General features: G+C 42.4%; 1 protein-coding gene across 1 annotated transcript; it reads left to right on the forward strand.

Annotated features, from left to right (window-relative positions):
• The first annotated feature begins 320 nt into the window (after positions 1–320).
• On the forward strand, positions 321–26816 carry LOC148009892 (staphylococcal-like nuclease CAN1). Its single transcript, XM_087673344.1, has 11 exons — positions 321–1297; positions 1385–1819; positions 1902–1957; positions 2308–2422; positions 2514–2675; positions 2806–2996; positions 3098–3160; positions 3251–3410; positions 3528–3596; positions 26069–26163; positions 26284–26816. The coding sequence occupies exons 2-10, from the start codon at positions 1628–1630 to the stop codon at positions 26156–26158; spliced, it is 1098 nt and encodes a 365-aa protein (XP_087529470.1). The 5' UTR covers positions 321–1297; positions 1385–1627; the 3' UTR covers positions 26159–26163; positions 26284–26816.
• Positions 26817–27066: the final 250 nt, after the last annotated feature.

Below are 27066 nucleotides of genomic sequence, written 5' to 3' on the forward strand. Positions count from 1 at the left end.
TTGTGACGTGACGTGTTATGTTGTGCCAAAGTCATCTTGGGGATATTTACCTTACGCACTCCTAGTGTGTAACAGGTACATTTGGTGATAACAACATGGTATAGCTACAAAGCCCTTAAGGGAGGGGGGGGAAGGGGTTGGGGGACTGGCGGTGTGTAGCTGCCTTACCACGAAGGTGGAAGTGAATATTTTCTGCTGTTTGATTTACGTATTTCGCAATTAAAAAGATCGATAAATAAAAAGGGTAAAGTCTGGACTCCGGCGTCCAATTTCCCGCTGATTTATGAATAAGAAAAGTTTAAAGAACTGTGAGAACCTTGACTTTGCGGATGCAAAAGGATGGGAAAGCAAAGAAGAAATCGCGATTGGGCGATTGGAAAAAAGCCGAAGCGAGAACTTAGAAGGAAGGAGAAAGCCATGGCTTCCAAGATCAGTGGCTGTTGAATGCAGTGTCTCGGGTTGCGTCACACACACGCACGTCCTGCATTTGTTATTCCTTTTCTGCAGCAGGATAGGGGACACGCTGTCTTATCTCGATGCCCCGCCTTACCTCCATTGATTGAACATTCTGTGCTCCTTCCAGGTTCTCACCTGCTTTGTATCATACCACTGATATCTATCTTTTGCAATTTTTGTCTCTGGAAAGATTCATCACTGACCAGATCTTCCCATTCGGCTCACTTAATTCTTGTGATATTCCGACCAAATTTGCATCACCTGGTGGCTCGCTTGATTTGTACCATTTTCAGACCAGACGACAAAATTCTTGCTTCTGAATTCGGTGATTACTTCCGGCTCGCTCAATTCTTACGATATTCCAACTGAATTCGCATCACCTGGTGGCTTGCTTGGTTTGAACCATTTTCAGATCAGAGGACAAAATTCTTGCTTCTGAATTGCGTGACTAGGCAATCTTAGAGTGAGTGCTCAGCTTGCAAGCCCAACAAACTATCGATTGCAGGACATCAATGCCAGCTTTTGGGCTTGAAAATCCATTCTTGCAGGCTCATAAGGTCATCCAATGCTCTATTTGATGGTCTTGGTACTCAAATTACAAACCCTTAGCCTTTGTACAATACATTGTTAGGCATTGCCTACTGTAGAATCACTGGCGTGCCTCAATTATTACCCCTAGTTCCAGGAGGATTTCCTGTTTCTCATAATTCCATTTGAGTATACTGCATTACAGAGCTACAAGTTTGAGTCCTAAGTTGAGGGTGCCATAAAACAGAGTTGGAAGTAGGAAACAGGTTAGCTGTGGTCATATTAACTTCCGTTTCAGGCTTCTTAAGTGTTGGTAAGAAGCTCATTTGGGGACATCACTGTCATCTATGAAAGTAGTGCTACAACATAATCTTGACAATCTTAGCTTGTGAAACTGCAGGCACTATTTGGGATTAAGGACGCCATTGTCACTCATGACAGCAGTACACCATACTCTTGACTACTGAAACTGTGGCCATTATTCAGGATTAATGATGTCACTGTCACTCATGATAGAGGTTCAACATACTCTTGACTAGTCAAACTTTGGATACCATTCTGTATCGGTCCATGGAAAACTATCCAAGTGTTTACAGTGAGGGTGTATGAACTTTCCCCATACAAAAGTTAGCAGATCCACTCGATGGGGAATGTACTAAGAAGACTATGTGGTGATCAATCTTATTCACATCACAATGTGGAGAATGGTGCACTGGGGACCAGTGGTGCTGTTCCATATCAAGCAGCTCCACTAGGACCTCATGGGGTGACAGTGGATACAGTGGGATATGCAGCCTTAGCTCGTGATCTCTTTCAATTTGAAATCACTGGTCAAGTGAGTGTTCATCTTATCTTTTGAATCTTGTGAGATTAATGATTATGTTTATAGCCATTTCTAACTTGTTGTGTTGACACAGGTGCCTGCAGGGCTGGACAAGTATGTGCAGTCATCTAAAACTGCACAAGCAAAATGGTATGCATATCATTCCTCCTACCAATATATAACATGAGCAAGAAACCCAAAATTTTTTATGGCTTATCAATAGATGCCAATGTAAGTGGTAGCTTTGTTCTGATGCAAGTACCACATGCTCCTTGTTTGGGATTACTTGTCTCATAAGAGTTTTGCTCCAATAGGTTGAAATTATAACAGTGCCCCATCAGATTGAGGTAGAACTATTTTAGCAGATGGCAGGAACTTTTGTGAGCACCATTTGTTACACTTCTGGATGACTGGATTGATGTTTCTATTAACATGTGTTTATGCATGTCTGTAGTGTGCCAAGGGACTATATTGGTTATCTAACAAGCAGTAGTAGACAGGTATAAAAAGCTGATTGTAGCATGGAAAGCTGCTCAGCCACCTCCAAGCAATGCCATGGAGGCCTCACAACTTCTGATTCAGGCTCTTCAAGGCCATCGGAAGGCTGATGTGGAGGTTAAACACTCATTATGTAAAGTGTTGCCTTGCCACTAGCATGGTTTCTAGATCTTTTTCTAATCTATACTTAGGTTGTGTCTCTATGCAGGGGATATTATTGTTCTATGGGCTCCCTCCATCACCTTCATCAACAGTGGCTGTACCTGCACCAACTGTTGTGATCCCAGCACCAGCAGCACTCCATCCACAAGCTGCCATAGCAACAGGTCCTTGGCCCAAAGGCGTGCAATATGAGCTGCACACTCTCCCTGTACAACTCAAACTTATTCTTCCCTTGAGTCTCTATACTGCAAAATAAGTTTCTGTAAAGGGCATGGATTATTGTGCTTCTATCCAATTTTATGCTGACCTAAATGTGCTTCTTTTCACATGTTGAAAAGGCGGATGGCCGTGCTGCTGTCGATGGTGATACTCTTTTGATCTATGTTGATACTCAAAATGATCCAAGAGAAGCTGGAGCTGTGCCTATTCCTATTAGAGAGGCAGTGGCAAAACGAGCAGTGGCACGACAAAAACGTGATTACAAGATAGCAGATGCACTGCAAAAGGAGATTTCTCAAGCTGGTTACAAGTTGTCTATCTGCCTTGTGTTAACATGTTGTGAATTGTAGCCTAGAATGGGTTAATACGCTTACCTTTTTAGATCCAATATTCAGGACCTTGTGCTTGCAGAATGATTGACTCAACTGATGGTGTGAATGGAACACTTCTGCGCAAATACAAAATTCGGCTAAGGTTATGCTATTTTTATGCATATGGGCAGACTTTTTAAGTATTTATACAGCTGGGATCTGTTCAATTGCTGAGATTCTCTTTCTTTAATAGGGGAATTGATGCACCTGAGAGCACTATGCCATATGGCCAGGAAGCAAAGGCTATGCTTCAAAGTTTGGTTGATGGAAAACCATTGCATCTTCTTGTGTATAATGTTGATCGGTATGGTCGTTTAGTTGCAGATGTCTATTGTAACAGTGGATTTGTTCAGGTTTATAGCCGTTCTTCTCACTTTATTGAGCCCTTTTAGATTTCCGGTGCTTTAGTGATGTCCGAAAAGCATTCTTGATGCAACATGGCCATGCATGTTATGGTCATATCTATGCAGGAAATCCTGTTGAAAAATGGGGGTTGTTGGTACTACAGAACATATGATAAACGGCAAGAATTTGGCCAGGTACATAGTAAAGAAATTTTGTTAAACTGCATACTTGATTTGAGAGCTGTTGTTTTTGTAACTCAACACATTTAATTTTCATACCATTGAACCAGAAAATAGACATTCTGTAATGTTTTAATAAGGAAAGCATATACTATTATTATTCCTAGTGCTTTCTGTACTTTTCAGATCTATTAAGTGTTCAGTCTGCCAATTTCCAAACCTATGTAACTCTCTGCAGATGGAATAAAGGAGTTCCATAACTGAAAAAAGACATGCTTATATGTCCTGATAGCTGGTCTGTCTCTCTGTCTTAGATTGGATTGAAGGTGATATTGGGAAAATTCACAGACATTTCTCACACTTCATGTACTAAAATAGGTTGTAATGGAGAGGAAAGGTACCATCATGTTCAGAGAAACCTGACTGACATTTATCTGATTTAGAGTGGATCTCATGGACAGACGAGGAGTGAATGGCTACTTAGATTTTTGTAGTGAGCTTGCATGTTACTGGCATAAGAATGATTGGTTACCAATCATTGAGTTTTCACATAATTGCCTCCTTGGGGTCATTAGACTAGGCCATGTTTCCACTTGTTGGTACATCAGACGTTGCCTGGCAGCATTTATCATAAGCAGACCTCAAAACATCCCAGTAGGTGAGACAGATTGTGAAGAAAATACCCTAACACAAACACAAATAACACCATATGACATAGCATAGACTTATACCGGATGTTGAACACCAGCAAACGCAGCCAAGGAAGGCTGGATCTGATGTAGATGGCAGTGCAGGAGAGAGAAAACAGCGAACACAAGCTGCAGGAGAGAGAAAACAGCAGTAATAGACTAAGGTGATGATGGCGACAGCTGGAGGAGAGAGAAAATCTGCAGGGCGGTAGTTGGGGCCTGTAAACACAATAGTATGCTGATGTGGCAGGCTGTACGATGGCTGGATGAAGGACAGTAGCAGTCGCTTGGCTGGAAACAGCAGCAAACTGATGATGGAGGGCCGGAAACAAGTGCCAGATGAGTGAAGATTGCAATGGACACCTTGGACTGGGATGTTCTCCACGAACAGGGTGTGGGCAACAAGCTGAAAACACCTGAAACCTGCAAAAACGAGATTAGGGCTGAATGGAGGGCAGCATACCTATTTATAGAAAGTTTGGCCCTCCCAAGTGGGTTTGTGCTTATGGGATGCAGACACTCCCTAGGAACACATTTTTAAAAAATAAACAATGTTTTTTCCTTAATTCAGTATGTTTTGGGGCTGTTTGAGTGAAGCTAATGCATTTTTAGCTCAACACAGATTTCCTAATGAGAGTATCCCAACTTGGAGATTTCCAGTTGCCAATGTTTTTAAACCATCATCCAATCACCACATGTGTGAAAGGTTGCTTCAATTGGCAAGTTTCTATTGCAGAGAGAAGAATGGTGATTGTGGGAGATGTGGCATAGTAAAGGCATTTATAAAGTGCTCATTACATTCATGTGCCAATTGCAAGTTCGAATGCGTCCATAGCTCTCAGCGTGGATTGATTTTGTCATTGAGCATGCAAGCTTTTAAAGAACCTCCTTGAGGAGCATTTGCTTGGACTTGCCTAGCAGAGAGTATATTGCTTTGGTAGATACAACCATCTACTTTGGCTAATCCCTTTGAGCTTTCGGCTTTGATTTTTAGCCCGAGAAAGTTTTTGCCCTCGATTGCTAGATACCATTATCTAAGAAATCCTTCCTTCACATTTGCATTCAGATAGCAAGCAAGTATTAGATGGCAACGATCTTTTATGTGGGCATGAGTGTAGGATCTTTTGGGGCTTTGTTGTATGCCCCTTGTTAGGTACAAGGACTTATATGGAGGCCGTAGTGGTCTCTCAAGATACATGCCATGTGTGATCTTCAGACCCTTGTGATGAAGCCTAACATGTGCTGCTTCATAGGGGTTTAGTCCTAGAGTTGTACTCATTATATCTTTCTTTCTATAAGCTTATGAGTGGTTGTGTTCTATCACATTGTACTTTTTGTTATATTGCTACCTGTGTTTTTAGGCAAGTTAGACAAGGTGCAAGAAAAGTGCTTGACATGTGATAGTGGCATAGAAACATGAAACGGAGAATGAGAACGGGGAACGGGGACGGGGACGGAGACGGGAACGCCAAACCTAGGGAACGGGGACGTGGGAACGGGAACGGCATTTAAAAAATCAAAATTCATGAAAAAAAATTAATATTTCACTCATAATCCATGTGGACTCTGGAGTGTTAAAACTTAAAACCAAGGTATATAATCCACAAGGACAAATCATTTTAAGTTTTAACTTTAAGATATCATGCATTATTCTAAAACTACTCATTAGAAATTGAATTGCAACTTACAAGGCTCAAGAGGTAAGCTATTCAATTATAAATAATAAAATCCATAATACATATGCCAAAAATCATAAATGATAAAACAATGAACAATGAACTAAACTTAAAAGTCTAAGCTAAAAGAACATGCCTATGGTACCATTGCAAAAAAACTTAAAAGATAGCAAATATGAAATTGAAGTCTAATCTTTGAAAGAACATGCTCATTGCTCCAAAAAAGACTGTAAATATAAAGTCTAATCTTTAGACTAAAGCAAAATGCGGCATGCCAAAATAGCCCAAAGGGCAACTGCAAGACTGCAAGACTCAAGTACAAATATAATATCGGCATGGCACAACTGTCAACAACCCAAGTGTCACAGTGTCATTAATGATCATAATATCATATATAATGTAAATGTGTCATGTATCATGAGACTCGTGATAAGTAAGCTAAATCAAAGATCATGATCATGATCTGAGGTTGCTCTAGCCACTCCTGAAGTGCCAGCCTCATCATCATGTGTACCATGAATTGCTGCATCTCCCTCAACATCAGCATGTGTCTCCTCTTCTTGCTGCATCTCCCACTCTGTGAATGGATCAGGCTTTGTTGACATACTGTTACATAACATCCTCAAATTAGCACTAACGAATACTAGATCGTTTGCCCTCTCCACACCAAGACGGTTCCTCTTCTTTGAAGCAATGTGAGCGTAGGTACTCCACAATTGCTCCAAACAAGAGGAGCTAACTGACTGACTCAAAATACGGATGGCTAGTTGCTGCAACTCAGGACCATCTGAACCATAGTCCTCCCACCACAAAGCTGGCCCAATCTTACAACGATTCTCCTGTGCATCCCCACAACCAAAAGAACCCCGAAAGGTCCTATAACATGAAAGCTGATCTCTGATTTTTCGTCTAGTGCCATGATCAGGCACTAGACGAGACAATATAAGTCTCCATGCATCCATAACCTCACTGTCATTCTCTTGACCCTTGCCCTGGAACTCAGGATCCACAACAAATGCAGCTGCATGCATGGGTGAGCTATAGGAGTTCCACCTCATCACAACTAAATGGTGTATTTCCTCATACGCCTCATCATTTGGTGCCAACTCCTGCAACTTTTCATTCAGCCTATCCATAGCCTCATATACCTTGTCAATGCAAGGTTGCATAGCATCCATAACCCTCAACAAATGTACAATGGGTGATACCATAGCATCTATCAGCTTTACATCATCCCAAAAAGTGGAGTTATTTGCTTTCTCCAAGCATAAGATACCTGTAGGAGTATCTGCCAATGTTGATGAGGTAAACTCATCACTAAGAAATAACTTCCTCAAGGTACCACTGCATTCTCTTAACTTGCCTAGCATCAAGAAGTTAAAGGCAAATCTGGTATCAGAGTATTTTAAAAGTGTCTTCTTCGACCGCAAAGAGAAGTGATGGCGAAGAAACTGGTGATTCAAAACAAAGCTAACCATTTGAGCTCCTTGCTCTATGACAGGTGCAATCCATGACAGGTTACCAATATCCTTTAGTAGGTTGTTCAAGCAATGAGCCATACAATATGAAACTGTGATATGTGGATAATATCCCTGAATAATAGCACCTGCTGCCCTATTTGCAGGCTCTCCATCTGCAACAAATCCCACAACATGCTCTGGGCCAATAAGCTCAACACCTGTAACCCACTCTGCTGCAAGTACATCTGCTGATTTCCTGTCCCCGATGCATCATGTGAAGATATAAAATACATTTCCCCATGAGAATAAGCAACCATACCATGAATGGATCGCTTGCTAGGAGAAATGAGTGCTCAAAGACAACCATCCCAAAAGAGTAGATGGTGGGTGACGAACTTCATGATGTATAGGTGTCCCCCTTGAGGGTGGAGTCACAAGGTCCCCCTTTGAAGTCGAAGAAGAAATAGGAGCCCCCTTTGAGGGTAAGGAGAGTATATTCCCCTCTAAATTCCCCTCCATGAGAGATAGGGAATATAAAAACTCATGGATCATGGACTCTGCATCTGATGACGACCGTTTGTCGTGTTGAAGAAGGTATCTAGGGTATCGAAGATGTTGAAGAACTCCCAGAGGTGGTCTCTTGAACCTGAGTAGTCGAGGGTGGGGAAAGGTGAGGCTCATATGGAGCCAAGGGTGGGCAATAGTTGCTGTCTCTCATTGGAGTGGATTGCAGAGTTGAAGTAATGGAAGGTGTCGAACAACCATTGTCTCGCAAAGAAGCGGATTATCGAGGGGATGGTATTCAACAATTAGTGTTTATCGGGGGAGCGAATTGCAGAACTGCGGGTTGTTGAGGTGGCATTCTTGAAACCCTAGAAGATGTGAGAGTGCGCTGCGGAAGAGGAAATACGAACACAGAGGGAGAGAGAGAGAGAAAGCAGAAAATAAGAAAGAGAAATCTGCACTGATTGAAATGAATGCTGAATACAAACGGGAAGGCGGAAGGGGACTGATCAGTCCCTGCATGCAGCCCACAGCGTCAGTGAGGGCACCGGATCAGGCTGATGATGATGGCAGCACCACCACGGGGGAGGAGTGTCAGAATCTGCAAGAAGACAAGTGATGAAGTGGGGAGGGGGGCTGCCAATAAATAGGCAAAGGACAAACCCTACCCTAACCCTAAAATGGGCGCAAACCCTAAAAATGCCCTAAAATGGGCGCCCCACAACAGTGACCAAAAAGTGGCTGGGCAGCTAGTGGCTGCCCATTAAAAGAGGCCAAAAAGAAATACACAACCTAAGATAGCCAGTTGAGAGTGACTAGCCTCCCCCATCATAACACATGACAGACATGTCAGAGCTCCTAATGTCCTCATCTGACTCAGACTGAGGCTCACAGGCAGGAGATGACAAGGCATGACAAACATGACTGCTAACACCCCCTCTCAGATCCTGGATGTGGCTGAAGACCAAGGGAGAAACGGATCCTGGGGTGGCAAGAGGAATGCCAAGGTCAATGAAGTCCGTCGATGTAGACTGCTGTTGAAGGAGCTCCTCATGATCCTGGGAATCCCCCTCTAAAACACTAGGGGCCAGGGAATCCACAGCCGCATCACCGAGATCGTCCCCCTCTGAAAGGGATGGGGGGTACGAGGGACTAGAGGAGAGGGTGGGGGATGGGAAGGAACCTGTGGAATAGAAAGTGCACAAGCGAGAACGGGTGTAGCAATAGACTGCCTCGGAGGATCCTGCATCAAAGAAGGGGAATGGAGCCTGTAAAGCCCGCTCTCCTGCCAACCTGTAGATAAGATAGCTCTTGTAAAAGAATCCTCAATAACAACGGCATGCTCGGTGAAGATCACTCGTGTGCCAAGCCTCGTAAGGCCATAAACTGAGAGGAGGGGAAGGCCCAAATCCGGAACATGTAGGGCCTGTGAAAAGGAGCTCGAAGGTCGGTCGGTAAACAAAGGCAATGTGCCAACACCACTAATAGGCACCGATAAAATGTCACCAACAGTGACTGAACCCTCTGATGGACGGAGATCTTGTAACAAATCACCTCGCGGAGTCATATGACTCGAAGCACCACTGTCCACTAACCAAGGCTGCGTAGAAGACACTGCAGCCACGGAAGAAGGATCCTCCTTCAAAGCATGGATATGAAGGAACACTGACTCATGGGTAACAACTGGTGTAGAGGTAGAAGAAGGCTCCGATGTAGATCCATCCTTCGCTCCTGGATGAAGGTGAGGGTACTTCTTCCAACATTTCTCCTCGGGATGTGTCCCTTTCCCACAGTGTGGGCACTTCGGTCTCTCTGAAGCTGAGTCAGAGCCTGAAGAACTGCCCTTCTTTGTAGCCTTTGACTTCTTCTTCTTCTTCTTCTGTCCTCCCGAACCTGCAACAAAGGCTCTAGTGGAGTCGGATCCACTAGCACTGACCTCTCTGAGTCGCTCGTCATGCTCCAAGACAAGCGGGGATAGCTCCTCCCATAGAAGCTTCTCACGGGTCCTCGATGTAAGAAGGCTGGTGTAGAAGACATCAAACCGAGGCGATGGCAGCTGAGTCAAGAGAATCATAGCCATGTCTTCAGAAGATATCGTCTGACCAAGGGATGCAAGCTCATCCCTCATATCCTGTAATCTGTTGATGTGGTCCTTCATGGAAGGACTATCATCAATAGCGAGCATCTGCAACTTCTTTTCGAGAGATATTCGGTGGGCAAACGTCTTCTGTTGATAGAGAGACGCGAGCTTTCTCCACACATCTGCTGCAGTCTTCAACCTGTGAACATGAACAAGGACATAATCCTGCAAACTCAGAAAGAGGAAATATCTGGCTCTAGAATTAAGGCGATCCCATAAGGCTGCACGATCCAGAGATGTCCTATCTGCGGGATCCACCTTAGGCCGAGGAATAGGAACAGAAACAAGCTCCCAAAGATCGAAGGAGTCCAAGATACACTCCACCTTGCAGGACCATAGAGAAAAGTTGGAGCCATCCAACCGGTCCTCTTTGGGCAGCTGAGGAAGTACGGGTACGTGTACAGGGGGTACCAAAGGCTGCATCGTCGGCCCACTGGAAGGGGATCGCCGAGATACATGAATAGAAGGGGGACGGGAAAGAGGAATAGACTCCGGACGACGGTCCTCGTGATAGAAATCACGCCTCCGTTCAGATGAATGTCGAGACAAAAGCTCATCATCTGAGTCATCACAACCTGTAAACTGATGATAAGACATCTTCTAAATCTGCAAAACACCAAAACACAACAAGGGAAGGTTGCCGGTGCCGAAACACAAACATCAGAAGCTCTTGAGCTGGCCGCCTTGCACAGAACGCAAGGATGATTTCAAATGCAAATGCTAACGATGAAGTCACCACAGAAAAACAGCCTCCTGCCTCAAAACGCCAGTAAGGAAGATGTCTCCCAGCTGTTGGGGAGGCTGCCTGGCTGAAAACGCAAGCAGGAAGAGGTTGGTGATGATGTGGCAGCCACTGGAGAAGGCGCCAGCAGCAAACGCAAATATTTGGGACCTCCTGGAAGGGCCGCCTTGGCTGTTGGGGATGACGCCAGCAGCAAACGCAAATAGATGGACACCAAAACAGGCCGCCTTGATCAAGAAGATGGTGCAGAAGGTGATGCCTCAGCTGTTGGAGACGTCTTGACCAGCAAACGCAAAGTTGTGGGTGTTCTTCCGCGTAAAACTCAGTTCCGTGTACTCTCCTTTGGCTCTGATACCATGTGAGAGTGCGTTGCGGAAGAGGAAATACGAACACAGAGGGAGAGAGAGAGAGAGAAAGCAGAAAATAAGGAAGAGAAATCTGCACTGACTAAAATGAATGCTGAATACAAACGGGAAGGCGGAAGGAGACTGATCAGTCCCTTCACGCAGCCCACAGCGTCAGTAAGGGCACCAGATCAGGCTGATGATGATGGCAGCACCACCACGGGGGAGAAGGAGTGTCAGAATCTGCAAGAAGTCAAGTGACGAAGTGGGGAGGGGGGTTGCCAATAAATAGGCAAAGGACAAACCCTAACCCTAACCCTAAAATGGGCGCAAACCCTAAAATGGGCGCAAACCCTAAAAATGCCCTAAAATGGGCGCCCCACAACAGTGACCAAAAAGTGGCCGGGCAGCTAGTGGCTGCCCACTAAAAGAGGCCAAAAATAAATACACAACCTAAGATAGCCAGTCGAGAGTGACTAGCCTCCCCCATCATAACACATGACAGACATGTCAGAGCTCCTAATGTCCTCATCTGACTCAGACTGAGGCTCACAGGCAGGAGATGACAAGGCATGACAAACATGACTGCTAATAGAAGAAACAAAAGCAACCTCTGTAGTGCATTGCGGTGGTTACGAGGAGGCCTTGATACCAATTGATTCTCATGTTGCTCGAAAGGGCTTAGTGTGCATTGGATGCAGCTTAGTGCCTTGAGCATAAAAGTCTGAAAGCTAGTGCAAAATAAACTCTGTGGCCTAGAAGGGAGAGGTGGCACAATGAGTGCCTAGGGGTAGACACATATACTTTGGTGCGGTAGGGAGCAAAGGTCTATGTTGATAAGCATTGGTGGGGGATCTGGTGATATTGAAAGAGGATCACCCAGTGGTTTGTCCATTTGCTTGTGGAGAAGTCATAGCATCTGAGTGTCAACTTGGAAAAAGGAAGCGTGGGTGGGAGAGGAAGAGAACGGTATCTCTGTCTCCCAGTGATGCAGTGGAAATGAAGGGGGAAAATCAGTAGATGATAGCGAATCCGCAACTTGTCTTTGTCCTCTCTGATGTAGAGGAACTTCGTGGCTCATTGAGCACCTTTGGCTCTGATACCATACCAAAAAAATGACAAACAGACCAGAGAGGTAGTAGAGTTTGCGGGGAGAAACACAATGTGTATGGCAAACATTGAGAGAGAAGAGAAACTCAAAAACACAAGAACATGATGATATATTGAATATTGCAATGAGAAGAAAAGCTGATATAGCAGAGTCAAAGCTCAAAAGATGACTGCACTGTCTTGTTTGAATCAAGCAGCAACACTTGTGGAAAATCTACACAGTGAAGGGAGTAAAATGCAGTCCTCTGGGTAGTGGGCTATCACAGTTATCACTAGAAGGTGAAGGACAGCTGTCGAGGGAGCAAACCACAGCCCTGTGATATCGTCGGAGATAAAGAAGATGATCACTAGCAATTGAGGGGGGGAACTGCATTCCTCAAACATCGGGGAGTTGGCTAGGATGCAAAACACAAATGCCAAATGCCTCCTAACTGCCAAACGCAAAGATAGATGTTGATGCCAATAAGTGAAGACTGAGGCTTGTGTACGAAACCTAATGCCAAGCTGGAGAATGATGATGCCAAGATATGTGAAGCCCTCCAAACTGCCAAATGTAGATACCAGGGTGATGTTAGATGCTTTGGAGATGCAAAACGCAAGAAGAACTTGTTGCTAGATGTTGGAGAGGTGATGCCAAGTAAGAGATGGTGGAACAAGGCCATAAATTGCGATGTCCTTTGATAGGGGTGTGGGCAAAAGCGGCATGAGGAGAGAAGAGTGTTGGAGTGACAGAAGAAGAGAAGTGGAGAATGACTGAAGTGGTGGTGGTGACCGAAGAAGGTGGTGAATGAATGAAGTGACTGCCTATTGACAGACATAAGTTGTCTAGGGTGGCATACCACTGTGTGGGCGCCCATTGAAAAAGTGGCCAAAATGTGGACACTAGCCCTTCTTGGGGCTGTCAGTGTGAAACCCTAGATGAAGTGTGTAAATTGAAGAAGTGGTTTTTCAATATTTCTCGATCAACCAACAAATCAAATAAAAAATGAAGAAGCTGGCCGTAACTTAGGCCTCGGGCATCCGTTAACCCATGAAATGACTTGGCACAAGCGGTCAAGGAACACCATGGATATTGTTACATGCTTGGATATCTTGGATGGATGTTTGAAAACTAGCTATGGATAGGCCAAAGCTAACTATAGATAGAAAGATTGTGTAAAAGTATTCCATCAAAGGTGGATTGCTTTCAAACAAGGGAAAATGCGTCTAGCCACTTATAGAAATACCCGCAAGAAATTTTTTGTAATTTCCCAATATGCCTAATTTTAGATAGCTTGATATTATACATTAGACTTTGACCTTCTCTTGGTTGCAAAGTTCATCTTTCTAAGTTCTCATGTCTCCTTCCAAGTCATGGTACTAGATCTGTTTTGGAGGCATGTCACTTTAATCTTGAGATATAATGGCTTCTGTGGGTCGAAGAAGTGGCGATACAACTTTGCGGATTGGAGAAATGGGGTGATGTAACTTGTATAAAAGACCATTTGGCATGTGTGCCCAACAAGCATATTGGGCCTTGTATAAATGTGTCGGTGGAAGTAATGGCAAGTCTCGATCTTTGGCGATGAAAACAATTAGGGCTTGGGCTACATAAGGAAGAATTCTCTCATCTAATATCACATGGGATAGATGAAGCTCAAGTTAGTTAAGTAGAAGGTACTCAAAGTGGAAGTGGATCATTCTAAAGAAGTGCTTTTGCATTTGTATTAGGGTCTAGTGTAAAAAGATCTCCATTACTATCTTCTAGTGAATAAAAGGGCTCATTGCATGGTGGAAGTATCCATGCAAGATTTCAAAAGCAAGCCATTGCAGAGACAACTAGAGAGCTCACATGCTTATTCATTTGATGTTTCATTTCTTTCATTGTGGCCACTATACAACAATGGAAGAAGACTATCAAGGTAGTGAGCTATATAGATAGTGAGTTGGAAGGTCGAAGGCATTACATATATGAGAGCTTAGAAGAGAAAAGGTATCCATAGCGGTTCAATTGGAGCCCTTGAACGAGACTTGGGTCAAATTTAGATGCACGATCTTTATGTGATGGATGGTCCAATATGTGCAGAAGGAATATCCATAATGTTTTGGTGTCTTTATGCAAAGATATCATATTCAGTAAGACCATGCTTATCTGTATCGTAGGTCCTATTTATCATAGAAGCTTTTATTTGGCACTACATATGATAGGCCATTATGGACCTAGGGTTTCGAAATGTGGTGCAGGTGGTAACAGACAATGGAAGCAACTGTGTGCATGGGACGTATGCTTGAGGTTGAGTTCCCTAGCATCACATTTCCTTGATTTGCTTATTGAAGTTATTTGTCATACCTTGGGTGGATAACATCTTCAAGATGGCAAGAAGTATGGTAAGATTTGTGAAGAAAAGCTAATCAGTGACTAGTATGTTTCTAGCCAATAGCACACTTGAGCTATTAAAGCTCTCTGCTATAAGATTTTCCTATATATTTATTGTATAGAGAGACTTATATAGGTCCATCCAAATTTAATATAGACCATTGTATGTTAGAAGTCACTTACATGGAGTGAAATATGGTCTTTGAAGGCTTTTACATTCAAGTATAGTGTTTTGATAAGAGTTGGCTGTTAGAAACAAAGGCATTGGTAAAGACTCTTACTTCTATCTACACAGTCTCGTGCATCATTGACATGGAGAGAAGTACTCTAGGCTCTTTGTATGCGTACATGGATAAGATTGGGGAGGCCTTGCTTTACAATAGCTTCTTGTTGCAAGACAAGTAAGTTACCTTGTATGTGACACGTGTTCATGAAGTATTATTGATTTATTATCTAGCTTTTGTTTAATTTTTATCTATGAATAATTGTTAATGACTCATTGTTTTTAAAATCAATGATTCATTACTCTTAAGGATTGATGAGATACGTATAGTGTGAAACTCACGATGGAATTGATTTCATAAACCAATCCATGCCATTGTATCTATATTGCATTCTCTTTGATGCAATGAGAAGTAGTATGATAATAATAAGTTGGAGGAGGGATTGATGGACTATATGAAGTACATCACAAAGAATGACTTGGATATGATGGGGAGGATGGAGGATGATTTATTGGGATTCTGCAACCATTCTCTTCAATTTGATTGATCCACAGCTAGGCTTCGAAAGATGTAGCTTCGAAAGATGTAGCTTTAACTTGTCTCTTGGTAGATGAATATGGTATAACTATGATTCTATTTTGGTATGTGACTTTTCAATTTTAATAATCTAATGTAGCTTGTTGCCCAGTCAAACGTTGATTTTTTCTAATCTCAATCTCTTGAAATTGAATAGAAAGACATTGCCATTCATGTCCTCTCCCAAGATTGTAGTTTAGGCCTTGTCGAGAGAAACTGGAGCACATGGGCCCTCTCCACACTAGGAAGAGAAATCTTCGGGAATAGCTCCACATACAATGTACCAAATTTGCTTCTGCACAAACCGGGCTTTCATCACATCACTCCATGTAAGATAGTTAGGTCTATGTAACTTATCATCCGTAGAAGTGCATGGAGGAGCCATCAAGAGAGGAGAAGAAGATAAGATAGAGGATAGAGGGTATATGGAGAATTAATATAGCCAAACAAACAACAAAGACCTCACAAAATGAGAGTTCACATGCAGTGTAACAAAAAATCTGATCATAAACAAAGGGCAATTGCTGCAAAATGGAGAAAACCCATTCAAAAACTGTTAGAAACAACAAAAATGGCCTAGAAAAATAGTCACCTAGCCACATTTAGGGACAGAAAAATAGAATCCATATACCAAACATGAGAATGATGTGTACAACAATGAGGCTCTGGCTTGAAGGCACTGGCACCTGTTCCCTCTCTCCATAGAACCTGTAGGTGATGATGTGGCTGAATGAGGAGGGAGCTGGGTATATAAAGAAGAAAATAATGCTAAAATAGGGGCAGGTCAACTAGCATTTAATGCTGGTTAATCAACATAAAATGCCCCAAATAAGCATCATAATAACCGTAATAAAATGCCTAAATAACCTAGCCATGCCTAGAGGACACACACATGAGCTGTTTGGACTACTAACACGTCTCAGTCAGGGGGAGAGTCCATGGACGAGGAGCCGATCCACGGATTCTTCGATGATGCTCGGAGTTTAGCATGTGCTATAACGCCATAATCCATCATCCAGATTTCATGTTCTATTATTCTATGATGGCAGGCAGTGCAGATGCACATTGCGCATAGCTTTCTGACTATATGATCTTTGATGTTGATACTTAGCACCGGACAACGTTTCTTGATTCTACTTAGTATAGCTTTGCATCTTGGTCCTTAAATGTTAGATGATTCATGAGTCATGACTCATAATTCGTTGTGTTGTTTTGGGTCTTAACTTTTAAGTTTAAACATTTTGTTGTTTTGACTCTTAGCTTTTTAAGTTTGTAATAAGTATTTTATGATGCTCAATCGTGTAACGGTTATGTTTGATATAAGTTATAACGTGTTCAACTTCAAACTTCACGAATTCAATCATGTGACATGAAGGCTTGAAGTTTTGCGTGAAATTTGGGTAGATGTTGTTGTGGGTAATTAGATACCTGCGTATATATTTCAGGCTATTTGAAAATCTTGCCCTCATTTCCAAAGCTGGCCAAAACTCCAAAACTCAAGTTTTACCATTTCTGCTTCCCCCATTTTCGAAACTCCCCCGTACTATCAGCCAGTGGCCACCGCATGTGAAATCCTTTGTTGAAGAATGCATATAGGAGTGATTGTAGTTTGCGTGACGATACTGAATGGTACAAGTAGTTGCGATCTTATATCCCTTACAAATCCGTGATGGACTAGCGTATACATTTTTAACGTTGATCCTTGGGTGCACGTTGCGACATTGGCCGTTGGCCCCATAATCTATTAGGTTACTAGGTGTGAATGTACTTGGTGAAGGGTTCAAGAGTCTTGGGTGAATGCACCCTAAACATCACGGTGGTTAAGGAGCCCTTAGGACTCATGGGGCTCATCTATGCCACATCTTGGTGTGATCACCACTCTTGGAATCTAGACCCTTGGCCATAGATGTAGTTCTTGTTCGCATACATTGCATCCAGACTACTTGGAGATTTGGACCAAGTTGTCTTTTCCTATACCAAGTTGAGACCTTTGCCCATTGGATGACCCTTGAGATGAGGCTAAGACAACTATTTATTTTAGACTCTCTTCAACCTTCAATCCCTCTTATGGCCTCACTTACTTGGTATACGAGTCATCTTTACACATAAGGAGGTTTGGTTGAGGATGATACATTAGGAAATACCTTGTAGATCGGTTGAAAGGAGGGTGGGCTCTATCATCTCATAGCCCTTGCAACTTGTTTTTCTTGTGAGTTGTAGTTGTAATGGCATGTCCACTATGTTCACCTCAATTTCAATGCTCGGTAAAGTTTTGGGTTGTTATTTGGCGAAGTTTAAAGACTATGCACCATTGGATGTGAAGTGGATGGAAGAGGGTGACTTAACAGATTCACCTCACTTGTTGCAGCTTTACCTTGAGACATTTCAATTGGAGCCAACCTTCATTGTAGATCTATTAGGCTTAATAGAGTATAGATTTGGAGTATTGCTTGATGCTCAAGAGAGGGGCATCGCATCCACTCCTTTTGGTTAGGTACACTCAAATGTCTAGTGGTTGCTTGGTATACTTTATGAGGTACTATATGTTGACAATATATTTGCTTTGGGATCTACTATGATCAATGCTCTAGACACTATGTATGTTATGCAGTTGTTTATGGATGCTTACCATGGCATTGAATATCGTACTTTTTGGGCAATTTTGATGTGGAATATACTTGTGCACACGTAAATGGCAGCACTAGGTGCACATGTTGCTTGGATCATTTTTTATGTTACCTGTTGGTGTATTTGTTTCGGTATGCCTTTGATTTATACATGCATGCAATTGGGATTAATTGGTAGGTTTAAAGAGGGGGTTATGTCATTGTCATGTGAATGCTTTCTTCCATTATGGGCATGTGGGACTGTGCATGGGCAATGCTAGATAAAGGCTAGGCCAATAGACGGTCCACAAAAATGATTATTTTTCTTTAAGCTATGCAATAGTGAAATGTGAGCATTTTACATCCACACTAAAACATTTATGTTTCAAAGGAGTTTTAGAGATTTTAAATGCACATCGAAACATTTAATGTTTCAAAGAGCTTAGATGTTATGAATGCCACATTAAATTTTGGGCAGCACTTTTTTAGTGTGGGGAGGGCCAAAAGGCTATTTAGCTTGAATTTGCATGTGGAGACCTTAGTGAAAATGGAGATTTGTCGAGTTTCAGGTTTGGGTGTTTTGGTTGCATGGAAGTGCATCTTCCATTTTGGGTACTCTCTCTCCAATTTTGGTGTGGTTTGAGAGCTATAGCAGAAAAAGGAGATGTATGCTTGCTGGTTTTTGTTGTGAATAGCAAGAGAAGAATGTTTTGCAGCCATCATGAGGTGTTGGACAGCATAGATATCTTCTTCTTTCTCTCTTAGGCTGTGCAAACTTTGTTTTATGACAGATTAGAGTTAGGATTTGCTGTTTACTGCAAATTACTGGTTAGGGTTTATAGAAATTAGTAATTTTGGTTGTCGAATTTCTTGTTGAAGACATCCCAACTAGAACCCCAAAACTTGCCCTTGTTTTGGTGGCCAAATCATTGAAGATGTAGGGGAAATATTAGAGAAACTTTACAGATATGCAGGTCTAATGTCTAGCCATTGAAAGCATTAAATTCAGCATTCAATCTCAAGGCAAATGCATGTTAGAGATCAGGATTTATGGTTAGCAGGTTTATGGGTTTGAATTATTTCAATTTGACATTGAATTGAAGGTGCGTTGGTTAGGGCAAAGCTCTAGGATTGTTGGACAATCAAGGCTGATGCCTCATTCAACGAATTGGATCAGTTTGAAAGCAAGATTCGTGTGAATTCCTCATTGATTGTTGCAATGTGGTAGCAATGAGAGACCATGGATGCATTTTTCAATGTCATGTTGGTCAACATTGGGCTGCAGCTTTGTATGCTTGTAGACATATTGATTTGAGTGTGTAATTGAGATAGATTCAAAGCTCATTGGTCAAGGTTGGTGAGAGCAACTGAGAACATATTGGAGCGAATCTGATTCATTGAAGATTTGGGCACACGGGAATCATTATCAGTGAGAGCACCAGTTTGTGACATCTATGTTGATCGCATGGGCAGGCCATAAGTGGTTCGTGTAAAGATTTCATTGCCAATCTTAAAAAACTATCGTAAGAAGTGCTCACCTTGAGGGCCAATCTAGCATTGTCCAATGTGCAAGAGCGCTTTAGCTCTTAGGTTCTTTGTGTCATTTATTCCCTATGCTGATTTGAATAGTGTGTGCATTGTAAGTATATGTTCACTGCCCTATAACTAGTTTCATGTGCTGCTCCCATCATTACTCTAACAATCTCATGGGGTACTGATGATTTGCTTTGTATCATCACTGGTGGCCTCTTAATACTCTTCTAGGTTTTTTTGCAAAGATCTGGGTCCCATATTGGGAATCAGTATAACAGAGCTAGGGTAACCAATATATCAAATAAATATAATTCAGTTCATGGCTTTTGGGATAAAAAATATACGCACCTGCCCTCGAGTCCTCTGTGAGAGATGTGAAGAGACTCCCATTCATCTTTTTACCTCTTGCCTAACGGCCAGATAGATGGGCTTTCAAGCTTTGTTTCCTAAGTGTGGACTTGTGTGACATGCTAGCTTATCACCATTCTTGGGTCTTGGGTTGCTGTTGACTACCCATTTGCAGCTAGAACATCTCAAGAGTCTCATTTTTGCCCGAGAATGGCCTTTGAAATGTTTGGAGAATATGAAATGCCTCTATACTTGATTCAACTAAAAGTAACGATGGTAAGATTGGTTTATACAGGGATTGTTGTTTCTCCATTTTGCCCTCCTTTTTGATGCTCCATCCTTGAAGAATAAAGGATGATTTGCCTTATGAGACTCCTAGGAAGCGGTAGGAGTTCAGCAAAGCCCTAGAGTTCCTTCATGGTCAAGAAAATCCTGTACTTTTGGTAAAGATAAGCACAATACATTTAGGTGATGGCAAGTAAGGAGTACCACGGACCTACTGCATGCACCAATGAAATGAAGTCATATCCTACCGCATATAAAGTCAAAAGAAGCTTTATCAAACCATTGAGCCCTGGTAGTATAGTGGATGTAGATGAGTTCCTCATGGTCCAAGTTGTATGGTCTAACATGGTTCCATAGCTTTATCAATGGAGAAAGAAAGAATGTTATATTAGTGACTTCGAGATCAAAATGATGTATGAGATTAGGATCAATTCAATGATTGAGCCTATGGCATAAGAATGGAATTTATACACAAATAGAACGATCTCATGACATTGTCCCAAATATCTGTCATGGTTTACTGTAGTACGGATGTCAAGTTTTTTAAGGTTGCAATGGTGTGGGGCTCACAAGTGGTGGTGTGCATTGATGGCTTGGATTCTTTGATGGTGTTTTGCTGTGGTGAGCCTCATGGTTGGTGGAATCTGGCCCAACAATTATGGTTCTTTAAGTGTTACTCCTCTTGGGTGGGTTGTAATCTTGGGCTTATATATTTTAGAGATACTGCTCATCTTGTTTGGTTCTGCTTTGCAAGAGGTCAATTTGAGCCCTCTAGGTGGGTCCTTGCATAGTAGGGTTTTTGAAATGGAAGTTATGAAACAGGTCTCATAGGTTTCATAAGAGCTTCTAAAAAATGAGAAACAGGTTTTGTTTGAGATGGAAAGGACTAACTATAGAAAAAGCCATATACTTGCTTCATGAACAAGAACTTATACAAAATTCTTGCAATCAATGCAAATATCTATTATATCATGTAGAAAGAACCCATGATAAATGCTGATTACAAAAGTTTGGAGATATTTTTCATGGTAGCCCTTTTGTGAAAGTTTAAAACATGTGTTTTATATGAGAGTGAACAATGGAAAGGAAATGAAAGCGAAAACAAAGAGAAGGAGATTGAATGAATGCAAGAGAGAAGGAACAAGTTGATTGCTATGGCTGAATAATACAAGGCTGCAATGGTCAGCCCCAACAGCAACACTGAGTGTCAATGTGGGTGCTAAATGGTAGGAAGGGGTGAAAGAGAATGGGGAGGGCTAGCTGAATGATCATATTGATGCAATGAATGGGGAGGGCTAGCTGAATGATCACATTGATGCAATGAATGAATGAGAGGGCAAGCTGTCTATAAATAGGCAAACTTGGGCCATAATTGGTAATCAAGTGGCCATGCCCATAAAGTGGGTGCTCAAGATAGCCTATAGTGCCCAAAAAGAAATGCACTAATTTACCCTCCATCTAAAGTGCTTGAAGCACATAAAATGACAGAAAAAGACAATGTTAGAGCTCCTAATGTCCTCATAGTGAGGACACTTGGGATATCCTTTGTGCTTTCCCTTAAAATGTGTATCAAAGTTTGAAGATGAATTTGATTTCTTCCTCTTCCCTTTCTTTTGCTTGGTATGTTCCATACTTGTAGATGATACTATAAAAGTATGCTATGTCACACGTGGATTGACTCAGCTGGAATTTGTCTCCTTGTGATGCGCATCCTACTTCAACACCAATGGGACTAGCTCCTCCCAAGTGAGGGTATCCCATGTATGAGAGGTGAGAAGACTGGTGTTGAACACATCATATGTTGGTGATGGAAGATGCGAGAAGTGTCACAGTTAGTTCCTATGATGGAATGCCCCTACCAAGGGATATAAGCTCATCCCAAATCTCCTCCATCTTGTTGATGTGATCCCTCATGGCAGGGGAAGTTGTGATAGAGAGTTGTTATAGCCTCAACTCAAGAGATAAGACGATGCCCAAATGTTTGGATTTGGTAGAGAGTCACCAATTTCTTCCAAACCTCTAAGGTTGTGTGGATACATCTTGCATGCATGAGCTCACAACTCAAAAAAAGAAAAGAGTGGGCTGTGGCTTTAGCCGATTCTGTAAATCTGCTGAGTCTAAGGTTGCACCAACACGGGGATCCATGGAAGGTTGTAGGGACTGCAACAAAATCCCAAAGGTTGTATGTGAGGAGGATGCACTTGACTATGCAGGACCATAGAGGGTAGTTTGTCCCATCTAGCTTCTCAGATGTGGGTAGAAAAGTTAGAATAGACGCTTGCACAAGGAGTGCCAAACCTACCAAGGGGTAGAAAAGTTAGAATAGGCACCTGCACAAGGGGTGCCAAACCTACCAATTGGTGACTTGTAGCCCTAGAAGAATGTGAAGGGAGAGAATGATAGGATGGTGGTCGGTCTGAAAGGGCCCCATCCACATGATCCCTGCAAACAGACATGTTGGCCATAGATGCCCTTCATGAATACCTACAAGAAAACACAAAAAATGAGGTGCTGCACTGGTTTTTCTCCACCTATTTGGGGTTCATCGGTCTGCTGATCAGAAAGGACTGATGTAGCAATGGAGATGGGGAGTATCTGAGGCAGGAGTAGTGATTTGATGCTGGGCAGGGGGATGGAGCTGCAAAACACAGGTGGACAGAGTGTTGGAGACAAAAACCAGCCTGGTTGTTAGGCTGGAGCTGTTCAACCAGCAGAGAGAAGTGTCACCTGACAGTAAACGCAGTTTCCAGCAGAGAACGACAGCTGCCCAACAGTAGCTAATGGCTCCCAGACTGCAAATGCAGAACTTGGAAGATGACTGTCTACCTGTATTTAAAGTTGCCCATGGCAATGATAAAGTGTTGCCTGGCTGAAAAGACCGCCTGCTGCCCAGGGCAGGGAAGATGCCACCCAGGACTGCAAAAGCCTGCCCAGCTTAAAACACAGCCTAATAAGGAGTACCCTGTACTAAACACAGATCTGTAGAGGCTGCCAGCTATGCTGAATGTGCCGCCCAGTTGTTACGCAGCACAAGAAGGCTGCCTGCTCTGAAATACAGGTAATTATGGGCCTGTTCCTGCAGAAACAGCAGCCACTAGGTAAATGGTACCTACCAGCACAGATGAAAGCTCCCTTTGATCAAACGCAGGTCTGCAGCAGTTCCAGGATGGTGACTAGATCTCTGGTAATGTTGGACAGGTTGCTCCTCTTCGAAAACCTGGCTCCCCCATGTGGCTCTGATACCATGTAAAAGTGTGCAGCAGAAAGGAAAGGAAAGCAAACATGGAGAGAAGAAGGAGATTGAATGAACACAGGAGAGAAGGAACAAATTGACTGCAATGGCTGAAAGATACAAAGTTGCATTGGCCAGCCCCAGCATGCAGCACTGAGCAAGGGGGTGAACGAGAATGGAGAGGGGTGGCTGAATTATCACAATGATGCAATGAATGAATGAGAGGGTAGGCTGCCTATAAATAAATGAATTGGGGCCACAATGGTAATCAAGTGGCCAAGCCCATAAAGTGGGCGCCCAAGACAACCTATAGTGCCCAAAAAGAAATGCACTAATGTACCCTCCATTTTAAGTGGCTAGAGCACATAAAAGGACAGACAAAGACAATGTCAGATCTCCTAATGTCCTCATTTGACTCAGACTGATGTTTGGTAACATTTCATATGTTCATGAACCAATTGAGTATGACATGAGTTTCCTAATCTTATGAAATGGGTTTCTTGGCAACTATGGCCCCTTGGATGGCCTTTTTATGCGAGGCCTCCTCAATAAAGACTCATTGTGTCTCCATAGCTATAGAAGGAAGAAATCAAGCATATCTGGTTTGTGAAATCCATGATCTTGGAAACTTGAAAGTGGTCCAAAATCCTCTTGGAATAGCAGTGGATCTTGATTTCATCTCATAGTATGCTAGTTATTAGCATATGTAGTGCTCCTTTATCTCTTTCTCTGAATGATGCAATTGACACACATCGAGTCCTCTGTGGCTGGTGGTCGTGTACCAAATCTGGCCGGTTCTGCACCCAGCCGATGAGATTAGGTCTCCTGGGCATGTGATGAACTTGTCATATGCATGCGAGCACAATGTGTTCTAATGTAGGCCTACTGCTGCGTATCACGTCTGTCTGGCTGTAGTTGCGGTCTAGGTCATGTGGAAGTGATACTCTAATAGACATAGGAGGTGACATGCTTTAACGGTTCACCATGCTCCTACGTTGGTAGTGTTGCTGTCTGGGTAACCCATTGTAGAGTTGTGCTGGAAACCACATCTTGGTTTCTCCAAGGTTCATCATAGGATCTTTGTCCTAACAGAATGTATTTGTAATGCATCCAGATCACTGCAGTCCCTTGTATGAGGGCTCTATCATCAGCATAGAGTGGTATCAACACCCTTGTGGGTTCTGCAAGCTGGGCCTCCAATTCTGTCCATGTAATCAGATCTCTCATTAATGTAGAAGGTGTCATAGCTTCTTTTAAACTTAGTAACCATCTAGCAGACCTTGTGTTTGGGCGTCTGCCTAATCACTTAACAGTTAGGGCTTTTGTCCATGTTGCTCACATTGATTCTGGTTCTTCTGTTCTTGTTTTATTCTCTTTCTCAGTTCTCTTGTGCATTGCCACGTGGTCATGCAACGTAAGGCTTCATCATGTTCAGCAAGTTTGCAGAGCGTCTGCAAATGTTTAATTATGCACATTTCTGCTTTATGCCATTGAAACAGCCCAAGGTAAAGTGGTCAATTGGAAATTGTTTTACCCTAATTAAACATCTCAATACAAACATTAGCAAATATATATTCTAAAATATTGGGCATAAATTATAATTTAGGAAACTGTGACCAGCATTGCATGAAGATGTGAAAGTTGGATTGGCATATGGCAGGTAAGACCTGGCTCAACTAGGCAGTAGACGAGTTTGGTGGGTTTTCTCCTGATGAAAGGCTGCCAGACATTCACCCCTCTTCAGATTTAACCCAGGCTCTGTACTTTCACTCTGCATGATTGTGCTAGACCTGTGCACTCTTCAGTTTAGATCCCAAATTTTCCTCTTTACAGCAGGTAGTGTCATTGTGCATTGTACTTTTCTCCATCCCTTGGACAGGGATGTTCAGGATTGCATTTTGTATTCCAGCATTTTCAGATTTTCTCTTCTGTCCCGTGTGCTTGACTCACTGTTTTGTGTAGATTTAGTTGAGTTTTACATGCGTGAACATTCAGTTTTCCACCACTTATCCCAAAAGATGTTGCCCTGGATATAAAGTTCTAAATCCTGCATAAAGGCATCTGCTTCACTGGCGGGTCTGTATGTGTGCTTCCCCACAGTTATCACTATAGTAAAAATGAACTTGTATTCCTGCATCCCAAACTTTTTCTAATTCTGCAGCTCAGAAATCCCCTTGTATGTAGGCCTTAAAATGTGTTACCTAGACACGAGAATGTATTTTGGACGTGTTTGGGATTTGCAAGGGGGGGACCCTGTTTGGCTAGGATGTTCTAGGCTATGATGCCACTTTATGGTAAACGCTCACCCACATGATAAGCTGGTGCAAGCCAAAAGCATTTGACATCAGACGTCCTGCAATTAAGCTCCCCTGCTTCTTTAGCCCTTACACTTTGTTTTAGAACTATATTGGAATTTCGGTACTGTTTGTAGTACCCATGTAGTTGATTGTTTATCATGTTCAGTCTGCTTATTATTCTTATGTCCCTTATCTCCATCTTATATCTGGCACACTCTTACCTCAGCTAGTTGGAAAACCAGAGAAAAATTTCAAATGGACACTACACATGGCTTACTCAGTATTTTAAACTGCGCTGTTTACTTTTGCTGGAATGCAATTGAGTCCTCATTTAGTCTGATGAGTTACATTAACTTTTGTGATAGTGGGAACAAGAAGCTCGGAGGAGAAAGCTAGGATTATGGGCTGAGCCCAATCCAGAAGAACCGTGGGAGTATCGCAAAAGCAAAAGATAGAAAGGGTTGGTTATGTCATTGTTGCAAGTTGTCCAAAGCCAAACGGTTGGTTAAGTTACCAGCAGATTTGTAAATGTATTTCTGAGTCTTTTGATCATGATGCTTCTTGGTGTTTCCATTATCAGACAAGCCAGGCCGCCAGTTATGGCAGTTTCTCGAGAACCAGAGGACTTGAACATCTCAATCAGAAGAAAGCAACATATTCCATCAATGAAAACTATATTGGAGAGACTAGGTTTTGAGCTAGCACCCTCTCACAAGTGTCTTCAACAGACAACCAATTGCATCAAAGCCTTGACAATTGCATGTCTTGAGTATGACTCAAGTAGTCAAAACACCACAATCTTTTCTTCTTTCACACACTGGAACTTTAGAAGGCAACAGAGGGAAGTTTTAACCCTCATCAGCTGCCAGTCTTTGGGAACTTCAATTTGTGAAAAGCCCACAAGACGTGCCCTTCCATAAGTCCCTATCACCTTCTCATCCTTCTGACCAAGCAAACAAGCAAGTGCATACACTATCCAACAGTCAGCTGAGCTACTTGCTTGAAATATTAAACTGTCAGCTGATTTGAAACAAGCAAGTGCAATGATATCAAACGATCAGCTTATTATTTACCTTAAATAATAAAAAATTAGGGCTAAGTTTTTAGACATTCTTGTTTTTGGAGTAACTAATAATTCTTAAATTTACAATGACAATGATTTTATATGATTTAAAATTCATTTCGGTTAAAGTGTTTTCTTTACCTTAGTGCTCGTACTTTCAGCACAAAGATCTATGCAAGAAATATTGTATATCTATGCCATGCTAACTCAAGTCATGCCATGCTAACTCAATGAAAATATATTATCCAAAGTCAACCCACCAAATCTTAAGGAATAAGGGGGTTAGTGGTCCTCCTTGCC

The sequence above is a fragment of the Lygodium microphyllum genome, chromosome 30, assembly GCF_053477565.2.
Source record: "Lygodium microphyllum isolate KBCC chromosome 30, Lygodium_microphyllum_v1.1.10, whole genome shotgun sequence".
NCBI lineage: Eukaryota > Viridiplantae > Streptophyta > Polypodiopsida > Schizaeales > Lygodiaceae > Lygodium > Lygodium microphyllum.

Coding starts and splice junctions, on each gene's coding strand:
- LOC148009892 (XM_087673344.1), top strand. CDS start 1,628: ATGGGGAATGTACTAAGAAGACTATGTGGTGATCAATCTTATTCACAT. Junction 1,820..1,901: donor AATTTGAAATCACTGGTCAA/GTGAGTGTTCAT, acceptor GTGTTGACACAG/GTGCCTGCAGGGCTGGACAA. Junction 3,411..3,527: donor GTAACAGTGGATTTGTTCAG/GTTTATAGCCGT, acceptor ATATCTATGCAG/GAAATCCTGTTGAAAAATGG.